An 18,285-nucleotide genomic window follows, 5' to 3' on the forward strand; every position below is an offset into this window, starting at 1 on the left:
CCACGGCGGAAAACCAACACCAGACGTGGGGCCAGGACGTGGGGGCTCCGGGCCGGGATGTGGGGGCTCCGGGCCGGGACGCGGGGGCTCCGGGCCGGGACGCGGGGGCTCCGGGCCGGGACGCGGGGGCTCCGGGCCGGGACACGGCCCAAGCAGTGCTGGGCTCTAGCCGTCGGTGACTGTGGGGGTCAGAGGGTCGGATGTGAATCAGCCGTGGAGCCACTTTCAGGGTCTGACTCTGGGTGTGCGCTCACCTCGGCGCTGGCTGAGGGGCTGGGGACACGGGACATGGGGACACAGGACACAGGACACGGGGACATGGGGTACGGGGACATGGGACACAGGGACACGGGGACACGGGACAGGGGGACACGGGAACACGGGGACACGGGGACACGGGACACGGGGACACAGGGACACGGGACACAGGACACGGGGACATGGGACACGGGGACATGGGACACAGGGACACGGGACAGGGGGACACGGGGACACGGGACACAGGACACGGGGACATGGGACACGGGGACATGGGACACAGGGACACGGGACAGGGGGACATGGGACATGGGACATGGGGACACGGGGACACGGGGACACGGGGACACGGCTCCCTGCCAGCTGTCCCCCGCCCTCCACCAGCCCAGGCCAGCTCCCCACTTGTCCACCAGGTGGTGCTGTGAGCGCAGCTGTGCGGGTCCTGAGGCTGCAGGCTGACCGGAGGGTGTGGGGGCCCCCTCCAGCGGGGGGGGGGCACGGCGGGGGGGCACGGCGGGGGGGCACGGGGGCACGGCGGGGGGGGCATGGCGGGGGGGCACGGGGGCACGGCGGGGGGGCACGGCGGGGGGGCACGGGGGCACGGCGGGGGGGGCATGGCGGGGGGGCACGGGGGCACGGCGGGGGGCACGGCGGGGGGGGCATGGCGGGGGGGCACGGCGGGGGGGGCAGGCGGGGGGGCACGGCGGGGGGCACGGCGGGGGGGGCACGGGGGCACGGCGGGGGGGGCACGGCGGGGGGGGCACGGCGGGGGGGGTAGAAAAACCAGGTCTGTGCAGGCACCGCTGGCGAGGGGCAGCACGTGGCCGCTGGGCATCGCTGCCCGCCAGCCTGGCCAGCTAGCACGCCAATGCACATTTCAAACCTTTGCTTCAGTAGCCTTGCAACCCCATCTACTAGATATTTGCAAAGTGTGGAGTTCAAACAAAGCTGGGCCGATTTCCAAAGTGAGCACACTTTATTACACAGCTTTCAAAAGCTCTTTTCATGATTATCGCTGCCACGTCGTCTGAAAGGTCACGAGGCGTTGGAGCGCTGCCAACCCTCTGAGGGCCCACACTAGTCCTTCAGAACTATGAATTTTTGATTCTAAGCACAACTTTCATCACCGGTACCAAAGGCCACCGTTGGTGAGTCACCTTGTTAGAGAAGGCTCCCAGGACCGGGCCTGTCAGTCCAGCCACACAGGAGGCCCAGGTCGGAGAAGTCCGGGTCTAAGCTGGTGCATCATCACAGCAGGGCCAGTGCCCAGCAAGCTCACCCAAGTCCTCGCCAACACTGGTTCTCAAAGCAAGCAGCCATCTTGGAACATACCCAAGTCCCAAATGCAGGCTGAACGTGGACGGCTTTAGTCTATGGAATAATGCTGATAAGCAAAAAGAAACACACACCCATGCACACATGGGCACGTGCACATGCACACATGCACATGCGCACACACCGTCTAGCGGAACACCCCGCGGGTGACTGGTTTTGCACGGCTTCTCCGTGCACGGCTGACCAGTTCAGTCCAGCTCTTGTGCGTCCAGCATGAATTAATGCCTTATGCACAACGCCCTGTTGGCTCTCAGCACCGAATCCTCCCTTTACTCTGTAGATGAAGACACCACGGCCCAGAGACCGCAAGGGGCTCTTCTGTGGCCACGCAGGGGCTCTTCTGTGGCCACGCAGGGGCTCTCCCGGGGCCACGCAGGGGCTCTCCGGGGCCACGCAGGGGGCTCTCTGGGGCCACGCGGGGGGCTCTGGCCGTGAAGGGCGCAGCTGATGCCACCCCGATGCGTGGCCGTTGATCCCACGCCTTCCCATGCTCCCTTCACGGGCAGAGCAGCTGCTGCAGTGTTTGTAACTCACTCCTCACCTGGAGGACTCCACGCTGTGAATCTGCTGGCTTGCAGTTCTAATCCAGACCCGCGGGGCACTTACTTGCCCTATGGAGAATTCACAGCGACCATTTAATCAAACGCCACAGGCCGGAGAGGACGTCCAGGAGGCCTCGGCTGCCTTCGGCAACGCTGATTATAATAAACACGATTAACAGGCTTTCTTCGAGTGGCTGATGAACATCACCGCCCGCCCCAGGACAGCGGCGGGCACACCCCTGCGGGCACACCCCTGCCACGCTCAGGCCGCCCCAGGACAGCGGCGGGCACACCCCTGAGGGCACACCCCCGCCACGCTCGTCTGAGGACGCTGTCTGCGGTGAAGCCACGGCGTTCACTGCGCTGCTGGGAGCCATCAGGCTTGGAGGCGGGGGCATCCGCAGGGGGAGGCCCCCGGGAACCCAAGGCCCCGAGCTGGGGAGCCGCTCCCCGGCCCGCTTCCCACCCGAGTTTGTGTGCACCTGGAAACTGGACTTGTTTCAAATACAAACGAGTGACGGTAAGGTCAGCGAGCATCCACACACACCTCAGACTGTCCGTGAGCACCTCCCAGAACATTCTAAAGCTGTGAATGACTGACAGGGCCCCACCTGGAAACACACACACAGAGTGGTCCCAGGCTGAGTTCCCACCCCGACACCTCCAGCGGGGTCTTGTCTGGACACAGGGCCCTCACAGAGGCCTCGGGTTAGAGCGGCGCTGTGGTAGACTCCAGTCCACCGTGACTGGGGAAGACCATGCCCGCCGCAGGGCCACGGGCACCACGCAGGGGCTGAAGCCACAGTAATTCCATCTCAGCCCTGTGTCTCTGCCATCTAGAACTGAGAGACAACCGTCTAAGAGACTCATCTGTGCCATCCGGGGGAGGCGGCCATCTCAGGGCTTGGACTGGGGACCAGGCGCTATCCCTGGACCTTTGTGCACGCTACCATGTGACCCACAGCTCCATGCCAGCTTTTCTGGTGACTAACTGAAGGTGTACAGTGTCTCTGCACTTCCCTGCCCAGGCTGGCTGCAAACCACCATTCTAAGACCTCAGCCCACCAGTTCATACAAAGGCCCCGCCGTTCTTTGCACTGTGTTCACGGTCCACAAAGGTCACGCATAGCTCCCACCCCAGAAGGGCCAGCCGCACAGCTACAAGCATCTGACTACCTCAAGTGACGCTGGAAGCTGGCCACAGCAGGGCTGGGATCAAGCATTCCAGGCAGCGTGGACTCGCAGTGAGATCCCGACCCCTCAAAACACGACACACAGACAAGGCGTACCCCGACTTCAGACTCACCCACAGGTCCGCTGCGTTCCGGGCATGGTGACGTAAGCCTGCTTGGACGGCAGAGGCCGAGGACGGCTGTCCAGGCCCAGCCCAGCAGCAAACGGGGGTCTGGGCTCGAGCGGCAGCGCACTCGCCTGCCAAGCGCAAGGCCAGTTCCGTCTCAAGAGAGAAACACAAGGCCGAGACGCCGCCCACAGCTTGTGATGGAGGATGAGCTCCCGGCGCGTGCCGCGGCAGCTGTGCTGGCCGAGGTCTGGCACAAGGAGCCTCAGCCGTGGCCTGACTTCTACTTTTTAGTGGCAGAGCTGGGATTTGAACTCGGGGCCTTGTGCCAAGCATCCTACTGCTTGAGGCCTTTTTTTGCTTTTGAGGGTCTTTCCAAGAACCGGGTGATGGCATCTTCACCGGTGCTGGCATCTTCCCGGGCGCTGGCCCCACGCCGCCCGGCCGTGGCAAGGCAGGAGCAGCAGGAAGGGCTGCGGGAAGCCGGGGCTTGGGCAGGAGCAGCAGGCCGGGCTGGAGTCCCCGGGGACGGAGGGAGCGGAGAACCCTGGGAGCCAGGTGCCCACGTGTGCCCTGTGTGTGCCCACGTGTGCCCTGTGTGTGCGCACGTGTGCCCTGTGTGCCCTGTGTGTGCCCACGTGTGCCCTGTGTGCGTGCACGTGTGCCCTGTGTGCACCCACGCTGCCCGAATCTCCAGCACGGACACCTGGAGGGGGTGTAGCAACCACCCGCGTCAGCTGCGAAGGCGGCTCAGCGTAGAGCGCTGGCCTAGCACGCAGGAAGCCCTGGGTTCCTCAGCACCACAGACACAGAAAGAACAGGAATGGTGCGGTGGCTCAAGCGGTAGCGCGCTCGCCTTGAGCTGAAGCAGCTCAGGGACAGCGACCAGGCCCTGAGTTCAAGCCCCAGGACTGACAGGAAGAGAAGAAAAGAAATCACCTGCTTTCCGGCGGGGAGGCAGATGCTCCCCTGACCACCACGGCCTCCTCAGCCTGCTGCTGGGCTTGCCGTGGGAGGGGAGGCCCAGGTGGTGGCCACTCTCTGCCCCGCAGCAGTCTGTGTCCTGGCTCGGGCCTGGGCCGGACAGCGGGAGCCCTGGGGAGCCCGAGCAGACCTGGGCGCGTGGGGCGGCGTGGGAGCTGGTGGGACCGGCCCTGGGCCAGGACTTCCGGCGGGAGGGCCAGGGCAGAGAGGCACAGGCTGCCCCTCGCGCCCACTCCCCGCAGCCGGGCGCTAAAGCGCTGAGCCTCCGTTCATCCGTCCGCACAACGTGCCCAGCTGTGTCCTATGGACTCGAGCTGTGTTCGGTTTTACTTCTGGCCTTGAGTTGTGAGGGAGCCATCTTTTGGGTTGTCCGGCTGAGCAGTGTGCGCTCCAGCCCAGCCCCGAGGCGCTGGACCCCATCCCTCCCTCCGGCCAGCAGCACGCCGCTACCTCTCCACGCGGAAAGGCCGAGGCCGGGTCAGCAGCCGGCCTGCGTCCGGCCACTGGCTGCTCACAGCCCACACCGGCCAAGCCCTCCACCACCCTGGAGACACAAGGACACACGGAAACCCCAGGACAAACCCCCCGCATGAGAGGGAAGAGGAGAGCAAACTCCAGGAGCGTGGAGGGCCACATGCACCGCTGGCCCTCCGCTCCTGGGTACCACCCGCTGCCTTCTAGACCTTTCTCTGTGCTCGAAAGTGTGTGGAGGGACAGCCGTGTGTGTGTGTGTGTGTGTGTGTGTGGACAGCCGTGTGTGTGTGTGTGTGTGGACAGCCGTGTATGTGTGTGTGTACAGCCGTGTGTGTGTGTGTGGACAGCCGTGTGTGTGTGTGTGTGTGTGTACAGCCGTGTGTGTGTGTGTACAGCCGTGTGTGTGTGTGTGTGGACAGCTGTGTGTGTGTGTGTGTGTGTACAGCCGTGTGTGTGTGTGTGGACAGCCATGTGTGTGTGTGTGTGTGGACAGCCGTGTGTGTGTGTGTGTGTGTAGGGACAGCCGTGTGTGTGTGTGTGTGTGTGGACAGCCGTGTGTGTGTGTGTGGACAGCCGTGTGTGTGTGTGTGTGTGTGTGGACAGCCATGTGTGTGTGTGTGTGTGTGTGTGTGGACCGCCGTGTGTGTGTGTGTGGACAGCTGTGTGTGTGTGTGTGTGTGTGGACAGCCGTGTGTGTGTGTGTGTGTGTGTGTGTGTGGACAGCCGTGTGTGTGTGTGTGTGTGTGTGTGGACAGCCGTGTGTGTGTGTGTGTGTGTGTGTGTGTGTGTGTGTGGACAGCCGTGTGTGTGTGTGTGTGTGTGTGTGTGTGTGGACAGCCGTGTGTGTGTGTGTGTGTGTGTGTGTGTGTGTGTGTGTGTGTGTGTGTGTGTGTGTGTGTGTGTGTGTGTGTGTGTGGACAGCCATGGGGGGGGACAGCCGCCGCCGTGCGCAGCTCTCAGGGCCGGGCCTGGGTCTGTGCGCTGCTTTCTGGTGGAGCTGTTTCCGATCTTGGGGGCCAGCTGGGCTGCTGCTGGGCTGGGCTGGGCTGGGCTGGGCTGGGCTGGGCTGGGGCTGGGCTGGGCTGGGGCTGGGCTGGGGCTGGGCTGGGCTGGGGCTGGGCTGGGCTGGGGCTGGGCTGGGGCTGGGCTGGGCTGGGCTGGGGCTGGGGCTGGGCTGGGCTGGGGCTGGGCTGGGGCTGGGCTGGGGCTGTCCCCACCGCTCACATGACCGCTCGGAATTCTGGTTTACGCAAGGGTGAGGCTCGAACCCGGCAGGTGTTGAATGCTTGGATTGATGGCGGTGTCAGCCGTGACCGAAGCGCAGCCCCGGCTTCCCCTGCGCCCGCGTGGGGTCCCCAGAGGAGTTCCAGAAAAAACCAGTCCCTTCCGTGCTTTGTATCTGCGTCCAGCCCTGTGACCCCGCGCCCTCCCCGCACCCCGCGCCCTCCCCGCACCCCGCGCCCTCCCCGCACCCCGCGCCCCTCCTCGCACCCCGCGCCCCTCCCCGGGACCCCGCGCTCCTCCCCGGGACCCCGCGCTCCTCCCCGCGCTCCTCCCCGGGACCCCGCGCTCCTCCCCGCGCCCCTCCCCGGGATCCCGCGCCCCTCCCCGCACCCCGCGCCCCTCCCCGGGACCCCGCGCCCCTCCCCGGGACCCCGCGCCCCGCGCCCCTCCCCGGGATCCCGCGCCCCTCCCCGCACCCCGCGCCCCTCCCCGCGCCCCTCCCCGGGACCCCGCGCTCCTCCCCGCGCCCCTCCCCGGGATCCCGCGCCCCTCCCCGCACCCCGCGCCCCTCCCCGGGATCCCGCGCCCCTCCCCGCACCCCGCGCCCCTCCCCGGGACCCCGCGCTCCTCCCCGCACCCCTCCCCGGGACCCCGCGCCCCGCACCGGGATCCCGCGCCCTCCCCGCGCCCCTCCCCGCGCCCCTCCCCGGGACCCCGCGCTCCTCCCCGCGCCCCTCCCCGGGATCCCGCGTCCCGCACCGGCGCGGGGCGGGGCGGGGCGGGCGCTGGCTGCGTCCCCCGGGCCGCACACGTGTCCGGGCGTCACGTCCGCGCGCGCCCGCGGGGCTGCGTCAGCCGAGGCCGCCGCCGCCAGTGCGGGGCCGAGCGGAGCGGGGTCGGCGGGGAGGGCGCGCGGGGTCGGGGCGGAGCCGGAGCCGGAGCCCGATCGCCCCGCGCCCCGCGCCCGGCCCCGCGCCCGCGGTGACCCCGGCGGGTCGGCGGACGCCCCGCCGCGGGCCCATGGTGCGCCCGGCCCGCCATGAGCCGCCCGCCCTCGGCCGGCCCCGGCGCTAGCAAGCCCGGCCCCAAGCCGCCGCCGCCGCCGCCGCCCGCCGCGCCCGCGCCCGGCCCCGCGGCCCCCGCCGCCCCCGGCCCCGCGGCCGCCCCGCTGCCCGAGCTGACGGCGCTGTTCGAGTGCCCGGTGTGCCTGGACTTCGTGCTGCCGCCCATCCTGCAGTGCCAGGCCGGACACCTGGCGTGCAACCCATGCCGCCGCGGGCTGCGCTGCTGCCCGACCTGCCGCGGCGCCCTGACGCCCAGCATCCGCAACCTGGCCATGGAGAAGGTGGCGGCGGCCGTGCGCTTCCCGTGCAAGGTGAGGGCGCGGGGCGCGGGGCAGGGGCGCGGGGCAGAGGGCGCGGGGCAGAGGACAGGGGGCGCGGGGCAGGGGGCGCGGGGCAGGGGGCGCGGGGCAGGGGCGCGGGGCAGAGGACAGGGGGCGCGGGGCAGGGGGCGCGGGGCAGAGGACAGGGGGCGCGGGGCAGAGGACAGGGGGCGCGGGGCAGAGGACAGGGGGCGCGGGGCAGAGGACAGGGGGCGCGGGGCAGGGGCGCGGGGCAGAGGACAGGGGGCGCGGGGCAGGGGGCGCGGGGCAGGGGGCGCGGGGCAGGGGGCGCGGGGCAGAGGACAGGGGGCGCGGGGCAGGGGGCGCGGGGCAGGGGGCGCGGGGCAGAGGACAGGGGGCGCGGGGCAGAGGACAGGGGGCGCGGGGCAGGGGGCGCGGGGCAGAGGACAGGGGGCGCGGGGCAGAGGACAGGGGGCGCGGGGCAGAGGACAGGGGGCGCGGGGCAGGGGCGCGGGGCAGGGGCGCGGGGCAGAGGACAGGGGGCGCGGGGCAGGGGGCGCGGGGCAGGGGGCGCGGGGCAGGGGGCGCGGGGCAGGGGCGCGGGGCAGAGGACAGGGGGCGCGGGGCAGGGGGCGCGGGGCAGGGGGCGCGGGGCAGAGGACAGGGGGCGCGGGGCAGGGGCGCGGGGCAGAGGACAGGGGGCGCGGGGCAGGGGGCGCGGGGCAGAGGACAGGGGGCGCGGGGCAGGGGGCGCGGGGCAGAGGACAGGGGGCGCGGGGCAGAGGACAGGGGGCGCGGGGCAGGGGGCGCGGGGCAGGGGCACGGGGCAGGGGCACGGGGCAGGGGGTGCGGGTCGCGGGGCAGAGGACAGGGGGCGCGGGGCAGGGGGCGCGGGGCAGAGGACAGGGGGCGCGGGGCAGAGGACAAGGGGCGCGGGGCAGGGGGCGCGGGGCAGGGGGCGCGGGGCAGAGGACAGGGGGCGCGGGGCAGGGGGCGCGGGGCAGAGGACAGGGGGCGCGGGGCAGGGGGCGCGGGGCAGGGGCGCGGGGCAGGGGTGCGGGGCAGGGGCACGGGGCAGGGGGTGCGGGTCACGGGGCAGAGGACAGGGGGCGCGGGGCAGGGGGCTTGGGGCAGGGGCGCGGGGCAGGGGCGCGGGGCAGGGGCGCGGGGCAGGGGGCGCGGGGCTCGGGCGGGTGAGAGACGCAGCCCCACGACCCCCTAGATCCCCGGACCCTGGGACCCTGGCCCCCGCCGCTCCAGACCGCTCGCACGCGTGGAGGCGCTGGGGGGGCGGCCGGGCTCCCCGCACCGCCCCGCGCATGGCGAGGGCAAGCAGGACCCCCACCACACAGGCTGCAGCTGCTCCTCCAGACTGACGCCGCCCGGCCCTCGTGCGCTTGTGTGCGGGAATGCGCGCGTGGCACCGCATGGGGAGGCCCCGTGTAACGCACGTCCACCCCCCCGCCTCCCCCCCACCCCTCACCCCCCCACCCCCACCCCCCGCCCGCAGCCGGCCCTAGCCTCATCCCGCGCCGGCCGCAGAGGTCCTGGGGCTGCGCCGGGACAGGGACGCGGCGTGGTCAGGTTCGCGCCCTGGGCCTCGTGTCGCTGCGTGTTCATTGTGGAGGTCAGCTGGGCGCGGCCCCCGGGGAACTCAGGCCTGAGTCCCGCGCAAGCCCTGCACGCGGCCTTGGGTCCTGTCAGAGCCGCGCTGGCCTCCCACGGCTGTGGGGTCTGAGGCCAGCCCGCGTAAACATAACTGAAGCCCAAAAACGCAGGCCCGGCTCATGGGGCGAGGTCCTGCCGGCCTAGCAGCCCTGAGTTCAAACCCCAGCACCACCAAACAAGCGCCAAGGTTTGGAGGAAGGTTGGGCTGGAGGCGTTTTAGGAAAACCTGGTGAGCTGCAGCCGGCCACGGACGCCCCCAGGCCTCCGCTGGGTGCTGTTTCTCACCGGTTCCTCAGGACAGGGAGGGAGCGGCGCCCAGAGACCAGAGCACAGCTGGTGACAGCTGGCCTCCCGCGGGGGTCCAGCACCTTGGGAAGCATTTTCAAAACCACCGTTGGCTAATGGGAGAAACGGCGTCTTGTGGTTCTCAGAAGAACCCGCGACGTGGAGCCCGTGTGTGGCAGGGTCTTAGGAGAGAGGGAAGGGGCGGCGATGTGTGTGCCAGCCGGACTTGGGCTTCCGGGGCCTGTGCGGCCCCACGCAGCCCTGCCAGGCCGGGAAGCCTTCGTGGAATCTCCACACACAAGTCTCTGTAAGAACACAGCTGGGCAAAGCTCACCCTTTACAAACCAGAACGGAGAACTGTGCAGCCCGGAACAGGATGGAAGCCACCGGGTCTGTGCGTGTGCCAGAGCCGGTGTGGGCCTGGGCTGTGCGTGTGCCAGAGCCAGTGTGGGCCTGTGCGTGTGCCAGAGCCGGTGTGGGCCTGGGCCTGTGCGTGTGCCAGAGCCGGTGTGGGCCTGGGCCTGTGCGTGTGCCAGAGCCGGTGTGGGCCTGGGCTGTGTGTGTGCCAGAGCCAGTGTGGGCCTGGGCCTGTGCCAGAGCCGGTGTGGGCCTGGGCTGTGCGTGTGCCAGAGCCGGTGTGGACCTGTGCGCGTGCCAGAGCCGGTGTGGGCCTGGGCCTGTGCCAGAGCCGGTGTGGGCCTGGGCCTGTGCGCGTGCCAGAGCCGGTGTGGGCCTGGGCTGTGCGTGTGCCAGAGCCGGTGTGGGCCTGTGCGTGTGCCAGAGCCGGTGTGGGCCTGGGCCTGTGCCAGAGCCGGTGTGGGCCTGTGCGCGTGCCAGAGCCGGTGTGGGTCTGTGCCTGTGCCAGAGCTGGTGTGGACCTGGGCCTGTGCCAGAGCCGGTGTGGGTCTGTGCCTGTGCCAGAGCTGGTGTGGACCTGGGCCTGTGCCAGAGCCGGTGTGGGCCTGGGCTGTGTGTGTGCCAGAGCTGGTGTGGGCCTGGGCTGTGCGTGTGCCAGAGCCGGTGTGGGCCTGGGAGTGTGCCAGAGCCTGTCTGGGCTTGGGCCTGTGCGCGTGCCAGAGCCGGTGTGGGCCTGGGCTGTGCGTGTGCCAGAGCCGGTGTGGACCTGGGCTGTGTGTGTGCCAGAGCTGGTGTGGGCCTGGGCATGTGCCAGAGCCGGTGTGGGCCTGGGAGTGTGCCAGAGCCGGTGTGGGCCTGGGCTGTGCGTGTGCCAGAGCCGGTGTGGACCTGGGCTGTGCGTGTGCCAGAGCTGGTGTGGGCCTGGGCATGTGCCAGAGCCGGTGTGGGCCTGGGAGTGTGCCAGAGCCTGTCTGGGCTTGGGCCTGTGCGTGTGCAGGTCATTTAGAGCTGGTGTATACTCCTGTCCGGGCCCGTCACCCACACTGCTGGTGGGACTGCTGGGCGCGTGTGTACTGGGCCCAGCCCCCAGGTGTGTTTACCAGCAGGGATGAGACCCTGGCACGCTGCGGGGGGGGTGCCCGCGGGCAGCGCAGTGCGAGGCTCGGGGAGGCCTGGGGACCCTCCCGGCCTGCTCCCACCTGGTCTCGGGATCTCTTTAGGAGCGGCGCCTGTGAATTCACCGGTACCAGCATCTGGGCCTCAAGAGCTCGGCCCCCGCTTCCCGGGAGGGGACACGGGGGGGAGGCTGTGGAGACGGTGCCGTGTGCTCCGCGTGGCAGCTTCTGTTAGCGGAACTTTGTCTTGGAGGAGGACGCTCGGCGTGGCCGCGTGAGCTGGCAGTCCGGCCGGTCTGCGAACCTGCGTCCCACGGACACACAACCCCAGCTCGTACTTGGGGCTCCGGGTTGTGACTCGGGGTTGGTTCATCAGGGACGCCTTTGAGCTGACCCCGGGAGGAGTCGCGCCTCGGCCAGCCCGGCGGGGTGTGCTGCCAGAGGGCCGCCCGGGCGGGCGCCGGCTTCTGAAGCCCACAGCAGCGTGCCCAGCTTTGGCCCAGGCCTCCTTTTCAGGGATTTAGACTGGGGCTCGGCTCTCCTCCATGTGGCATTCATAGTTCATCCTGTGGCCACAAACTGGCATCCAGCCCCCGATGCCCCCTCCCCGGGGGCAGGACGGCGTGCACGGCGTCCAGGGAGGGAGTTTCACCCCACCCCCATCCGCTGCCTACAGCAGAAGATTGACGTCTGAGACTGGATCGGATTCTACATTAGAAGTCTCCTACAGCGCAGGTACACCTAAGGATATTAACACTCCATGCAAAGCAGACTTGTGCCTCTGACAAATTTGGGAGACAAAGCATTTCTGTAGTCCAAGCACTTGTGAGGCTGAATCAGGAAGATTGTGAGTTCAAGGCTAGCCTAGCCTTATAGCTTGTAGTGAGACCCTGTCTCACAACCAACAATGCAGTACCAGCGTAAATAAGGCCCCTCCACATCCTGAGGCCAGTTCAAAAGCACAAGACCCTATCAAAAAACGAGCAAAAACTAAAAGCTGGACGCCAGAAGCTCACGCCTGTCATCCCAGCTACTCAGGAGGCTGAGGTCTGAGGATCCCAGTTCAAAACCAGCCTGGGCAGGAAAGTCTGCGAGACTCTGATCTCCAATGAACCACCAGAAACCAGAGGTAGTGCTGCTGTTCAGAGGGGTAGAGCGCTCGCCCTGAGCAGAAGAGCTCAGGAACAGCACCGAGGCCCAGAGTTCAAGCCCCACAACTGGCAAAAAAGAAAGAAAAAGAGAGACAGACAGACAGACACAGACAAACTAAAGCAACTAAAGCCCTGGGCATAGCCCCAGTTCCAGTGCTAGAACTCCTGCCTATCAAGCAGTAGTCCCTGAGTCAGAGGACGTACCCCCAAACTACCACACAAAAGAGAGGCCTGAGCACTGGGGGAGCAGGGGAGCCTGGGAGAAGGGCAGGTGGGGGGAAGGGGCCCCTGGGCCCCAGCTGACTTTGAGGCGCCTTTGTTTGCTGGGATATCCTCCAAGGAGACCTCACAGAACCGGTTCCCCCAGCCCCAGCCCCAGCCGACCACAGGCTCTGGAATCGCAAACCTCCCCGGCGGGCTCCACACAACCTCGCATAAAGTCCCTAAGATGAAAGTAAACCCCCCAACAACCAACAACGCACGCTGCACGCCGGGCCCCTCATATCCCGTCAGGCAAAAAGGGTGGACCTTTAAACCCAGGGCTCCCCCAGGAGAGAGTCACAGTACTTCCGAGCCTCCCCCGGGTTGAGCAGCCGTCTGACAGCTCTGGAGCTGAGTAATGAAGGGACTATGTGGTTGACCTGAAGGGCAGTCGGCACACAGTGCCACCAGCCGCCCCGAGGTGACTGGCCAGCTCACAGTCAGAGAGGGCAGATGGCCGGGGCATGGCTGACCGCGGCCCCGCCGGGGCTGTACCACAGGTGCAGAGGCACACACAGCCATTAGACCAGCAGCAGTGTGCCTGGCACTTACACACACACACACCACCGCCTGGCACTTACACACACACACACCACCGCCTGGCACTTACACACACACACACCACCGCCTGGCACTTACACACACACACACACCACCGCCTGGCACTTACACACACACACACCACCGCCTGGCACTTACACACACACACCACCGCCTGGCACTTACACACACACACACCACCACTCCGTGCTTCACAGACGTGAAATACGTGAGGTGCATGTATCAAAAATGATCCACTGAAAACATAGTATCCGAAATCTAAAAAGCAACAACAAAAACCCCACATTGGATTGGAAGCCTCTTTGCACAACTACTTTAATTTAAAAAATACATTTTCTTATACAATCTCAAGGTCTACGGAATGTTTTAATGTGAACGTCTACAAGAGGCTTCAGATAAAGTAAAATTAGCACGGTGCATCTGCAGATACACCTCGTGTCTATTTACCAGCAGATACGTGGTAGGCGAGAAGCAACGGCGATAACATAAATAGAAGCATACAAAGTGCTGTAAACAGCCTGTGGTCACTTGGTGACCTGGTGCTGCGGTTAGCTGCTGGTTTGTTGCTGCACCAAGTGTAGCTCCATTCCCTCCCATCTGCACAGACCTGCAGAGTCTCCCTCATCATCTGCCAGTCACACACACACACACACACGGTCAGGAATTCCTCCCTGCAGTCAGATGCGTGTGTCTGTGCCTCTGTGCATCGGCCGCGGGTGGCAATGGAGTCCAGGGTGGTGGTGGGGGTGATAAAGGCAGGAGCGGTGGGTGAAGGGGCTGTGGGAAGGCCACGCCAGGACCACCGCACGGCCAGGGCCGGCACTGGACGATCAGGAGACAGTGTCTTTCTTGGAAGATTATCTTGGTTCGCTGAAATGACTCCCAAGGAGGCCCTAGCAAAGAAAACGTCACGCTTAGCTGCGGTTGTGTGTAGTTAGGAGTGTATTTTCTCCTGCTAGCAAAACACTCATGATCGAGCTTAATTCCTGTGACGCACCCCTAAGCAACCCTGCCCAGGAAGGATAATTCGTCACCCTGTCCCTGAGTTCTCCCGTGCATTTTTATTCTGATGTGATTTCAAACTACAAGGCGGTTAAAATAAGAGTGCAGCCAGGCGCTGGTGGCTCACGCCTGTCATCCTAGCTACTCAGAGGCTGGGATCTGAGGATCTCGGTTCAAAGCCAGCCCCGGCAGGAAACTCCGTGAGACTTTTTTTTTTTTTTTTTTTGTCGGTCGTGGGGCTTGAACTCTGGGCCTGGGCATTGTCCCTCAGCTCTTCAGCTCAAGGTGAGCGCTCTACCACTTGAGCTACAGCGCCACTTCCGGTTTTCTGGTGGTTTATTGGAGATAGGAGTTTCACGGTCTTTCTTGCCCGGGCTGGCTTTGAACCGTGATCCTCAGATCTCAGCCTCCTGAGTAGCTAGGATTACAGGCGTGAGCCACCAGCGCCCGGCTGCGTGAGACTCTTATCTCCAGTGAACCACCAGAAAACCGGAAGTGGTGGTGTGGATCACCTTGAGCTGAAGAGCTGAGGGACAACGCCCAGGCCCAGAGTTCAAGCCCCACCACCGACCAGGGGAAAAAAATGCAAAAGAAGCCCCAGACAGTAGCCTTTATCCTGCACCCGGTTCTTCACTCGTGGGGAGTTTTAAATCGTGAGTTCCCCAGACCAGGCTGTGCAGCCTTGTGTGCATGTGTGCGGCCGTGCCCTGTGCATATTGTATGTAACGCAGCTTTGTGTGCGTGCCGTGTGCATATTGTGTGTAATTTTTTTCAGCTATTTGCTTTGGAGGGCAGCCGTGTGCTTTGCTTGCTCTAGGTAAGGATCTTTCTTGGCGTTAATCCAAACGTTGGTGAGCATCCACACAACATAGCAACTGTGCTTTGTTTTTCTCGAGAAGTGCTCATTGGAGACCCGGGCTGGGGAGCCTGCTGGTAAAAGCCAGCCCTGGGGCAGGGCGGCGGCGCCGGTCCCGGAGGTCCTGGCTCCTGGAGCTGGGGAGCCTCTTGGCTCAGGAAGGCCCGCCCGTCAGGTGGATGCATGGATCCTGTGACTGTCTGCGGCCCTGCAGCAGGCCCCGCGCACACCAGCCCCGGCCAAGGGCTCGCCCGTCAGGCGGATGCATGGATCCCGTGACTGTCTGCGGCCCTGCAGCAGGCCCCGCGCACACCAGCCCCGGCCAAGGGCTCTCTGTTCAGATGGGACGCACTGCGTCGGCGGGCCAGGAGCGGGCGGCCCTGCGGTCCCCATCGCGTCACAGCCTTGAGGGAGCCCGAGTCGGGGACAGAGCGGGGACAGACACGGTGCCCGGGCTGCGTGAGGCCTGGGAGCTGTTGTGTCCGTACCCTGTGGCGGCCAGAAGTGAGGCTTCCGCATCTACTCCCCGCCTCTTCCTCGCTCTTCCTCAGCTCTGACCCCCCTCCTCGCTCGCTCTCCCCTCGCCTCCTCCCTGCGGACGTTTACTCAGAGTGAATCCCCAGCCGGGGATGAGCTCCTCCGCCCTCCCGGGCCTCAGTGTAGCTGTGGATGGGCTTTTCGGGGTCACGTGGCGCCACCGAGGACCAGGTCCCTGAAGAATGCCTCCCGGCCTGTGCTTTCACATTTGGGGGGCGGCCCTGGCTAGGAGGCAAGGTGAACCTCTGGGTATGCCAGCCAGATGCTGGCGTCTGAGGTGCTGGTGCTGGGTCCTGCTGGGCAGGGGGCCCAGGGCCCGGGTGCTGGTGCTGGGTCCTGCTGGGCAGGGGGCCCGGGGCCCGGGTGCTGGTGCTGGGTCCTGCTGGGCAGGGGGCCCGGGGCCCGGGTGCTGGTGCTGGGTCCTGCTGGGCAGGGGGCCCGGGGCCCGGGTGCTGGTGCTGGGTCCTGCTGGGCAGGGGGCCCGGGGCCCGGGTGCTGGTGCTGGGTCCTGCTGGGCAGGGCCCCGGGGCCTGGGTGCTGGTGCTGGGTCCTGCTGGGCAGGGGGCCCGGGGCCCGGGTGCTGGTGCTGGGTCCTGCTGGGCAGGGGGCCCGGGGCCCGGGTGCTGGTGCTGGGTCCTGCTGGGCAGGGGGCCCGGGGCCCGGGTGCTGGTGCTGGGTCCTGCTGGGCAGGGGGCCCGGAGCCCGGGTGCTGGTGCTGGGTCCTGCTGGGCAGGGGGCCCGGGGCCCGGGTGCTGGTGCTGGGTCCTGCTGGGCAGGGGGCCCGGGGCCCGGGTGCTGGTGCTGGGTCCTGCTGGGCAGGGGGCCCGGGGCCCGGGTGCTGGTGCTGGGTCCTGCTGGGCAGGGCCCCGGGGCCCGGGTGCTGGTGAGGAGGCTCTGCTGCTTGGTCCTCTAAGGCATGGTGCCCCCAGCACTGTCCTCCCCTGTAGACCGTGGTGGACGTGAAAGCCGGCCCCGCCGCGCGTCTGTGTGCTCTGGTGCGGCCTCGGGCTGGGGCAGGAGGTGAAGACGGAATAAACTATTTCCTTCTCTCAAAACACTGATTATGCAACTCCCAAGCCACTGTGCGCAGTCGTGGAGCCGCAGACGGCAGCACAGGCCTGCGCGGCCACGGGCGGGGACGCGGCCCTGCGTGGACGCCATGCTCCTGTGTCCCCGCAGCGCAGGCTGACGCCGTGTGTCTCTGTGTCCCCGCAGCGCAGCGCTGGCCGACGCCGTGTCTCTCTGTGTCCCCGCAGCGCAGCGCTGGCCGACGCCGTGTGTCTCTGTGTCCCCGCAGCGCAGCGCAGGCTGACGCCGTGTGTCTCTGTGTCCCCGCAGCGCAGCGCTGGCCGACGCCGTCTCTTGTGTCCCCGCAGCGCAGCGCTGGCCGACGCCGTGTGTCTCTGTGTCCCCGCAGCGCAGCGCAGGCTGACGCCGTGTGTCTCTGTGTCCCTGCAGCGCAGCGCTGGCCGACGCCGTCTCTGTGTCCCCGCAGCGCAGCGCTGGCCGACGCCGTGTGTCTCTGTGTCCCCGCAGCGCAGCGCTGGCTGACACCGTGTCTCTCTGTGTCCCCGCAGTACGCCACCACCGGCTGCTCTCTGACGCTGCACCACACGGAGAAGCCGGAGCACGAGGACGTGTGTGAGTTCCGGCCCTACGCCTGCCCCTGCCCCGGGGCCTCCTGCAAGTGGCAGGGGGCCCTGGAGACGGTCATGTCGCACCTGATGCTGGCGCACAAGAGCATCACCACGCTGCAGGGGGAGGACATCGTCTTCCTGGCCACAGACATCAACCTGCCGGGCGCCGTGGACTGGGTCATGATGCAGTCCTGCTTTGGCCACCACTTCATGCTGGTGCTGGAGAAGCAGGAGAAGTACGAGGGACACCAGCAGTTCTTCGCCATCGTGCTGCTCATCGGCACGCGCAAGCAGGCCGAGAACTTCGCCTACCGGCTGGAGCTGAACGGGAACCGGCGGCGGCTGACCTGGGAGGCCACACCACGCTCCATCCACGACGGCGTGGCCGCCGCCATCCTCAACAGCGACTGCCTGGTCTTCGACACGGCCATCGCGCATCTGTTTGCGGACAACGGGAACCTGGGCATCAACGTGACCATCTCCACCTGCTGCCCCTGACGCGCCCGCTCCGCCCGCGCCTGGGCCCGGCACGCTCCTTTTAATAAAAGGTTTTGTAGAGGTTTACTCGGTATGTCCGCACAAGTCCTCTCCCGGCATCCCCGGCAGTTCGTGAGCGGGAGGACCAGGGTGGCAGGGGAGTGACCCCAAATCCACCCCGGGGGTCACTTTATCACTGCCCGGCCGAGCCTCAGGCCGCCGTGCCCAGGGCTCCGTGTTGGCGCTGGGAGCCGGGTGGCCCCACCAGCCTGTCCCCCCGTGAGAAGGCTCAGGCCAGAGACCCTTCCAGCATTGCTTGCGTCCAGGCGGCGCCTCTCCCCCGGGGAGGACCACACGCAGAATCTCGGGGAGGACCCGAGTGAAAATGCAGATTTGGGCGGGCGCCGGCGGCTCAGGCCTGTCATCCTCACGACTCAGGAGGCTGAGATCTGAGGATCGAGGTTCAAAGCCAGCCCAGGGCAGGAAGGTCTGTGAGATTCTTTATCTCCAAGTAACCACAGAAAGCCAGACGTGGAGGTGGTGGCTCCGGGATAGAGCGCCAGCCTTGAGCAACAAAACTCAGGGACGGCGCCCAGGCCCTGAGCTCAAGCCCCATGACCAGAAAGAGAAAGATTCATGGGAGTCTGAATTCCAACAAGGTCATCAAGGGAGTCTTTCACACGGTTTGGGGGTGACCGGCTTGAATCGTGAGTCTGGACTCCGGTGCCTTCAGGCTGCCCAGTCCTGAAGTCGGTGTCCTGTCCACCCTGGGCCAGAGCACGAGCCCGCGCACGCCAGGACCCGGCTGCCCCTGGGGTTCAGGGTGGATTGTCCAGGAAAGCAAGGCCCGGCCTGTCTCGCTGGCTCGCTCGCTCCCCCCACCCCGGCCCCCCCGACCGGCGGTGAGGCCCGGGCC

General features: G+C 66.9%; 1 protein-coding gene across 1 annotated transcript; it reads left to right on the plus strand.

The window, feature by feature from the left end:
• Nucleotides 1–6,991: 6,991 nt before the first annotated feature.
• Nucleotides 6,992–17,456, plus strand: LOC138804491 (E3 ubiquitin-protein ligase SIAH2-like). The gene is made up of 2 exons (XM_069988771.1): nt 6,992–7,492; nt 16,833–17,456. Exons 1-2 carry the CDS (start codon nt 7,157–7,159, stop codon nt 17,388–17,390), a joined length of 894 nt encoding a protein of 297 aa, XP_069844872.1. The 5' UTR covers nt 6,992–7,156; the 3' UTR covers nt 17,391–17,456.
• Nucleotides 17,457–18,285: the final 829 nt, after the last annotated feature.

Source organism: Dipodomys merriami, unplaced genomic scaffold, assembly GCF_024711535.1.
Source record: "Dipodomys merriami isolate MVZ:Mamm:240054 unplaced genomic scaffold, mDipMer1.0.p SCAF_367, whole genome shotgun sequence".
Classification (NCBI taxonomy): Eukaryota; Metazoa; Chordata; class Mammalia; order Rodentia; family Heteromyidae; genus Dipodomys; species Dipodomys merriami.

Coding starts and splice junctions, on each gene's coding strand:
- LOC138804491 (XM_069988771.1), top strand. CDS start 7,157: ATGAGCCGCCCGCCCTCGGCCGGCCCCGGCGCTAGCAAGCCCGGCCCC. Junction 7,493..16,832: donor CCGTGCGCTTCCCGTGCAAG/GTGAGGGCGCGG, acceptor GTGTCCCCGCAG/TACGCCACCACCGGCTGCTC.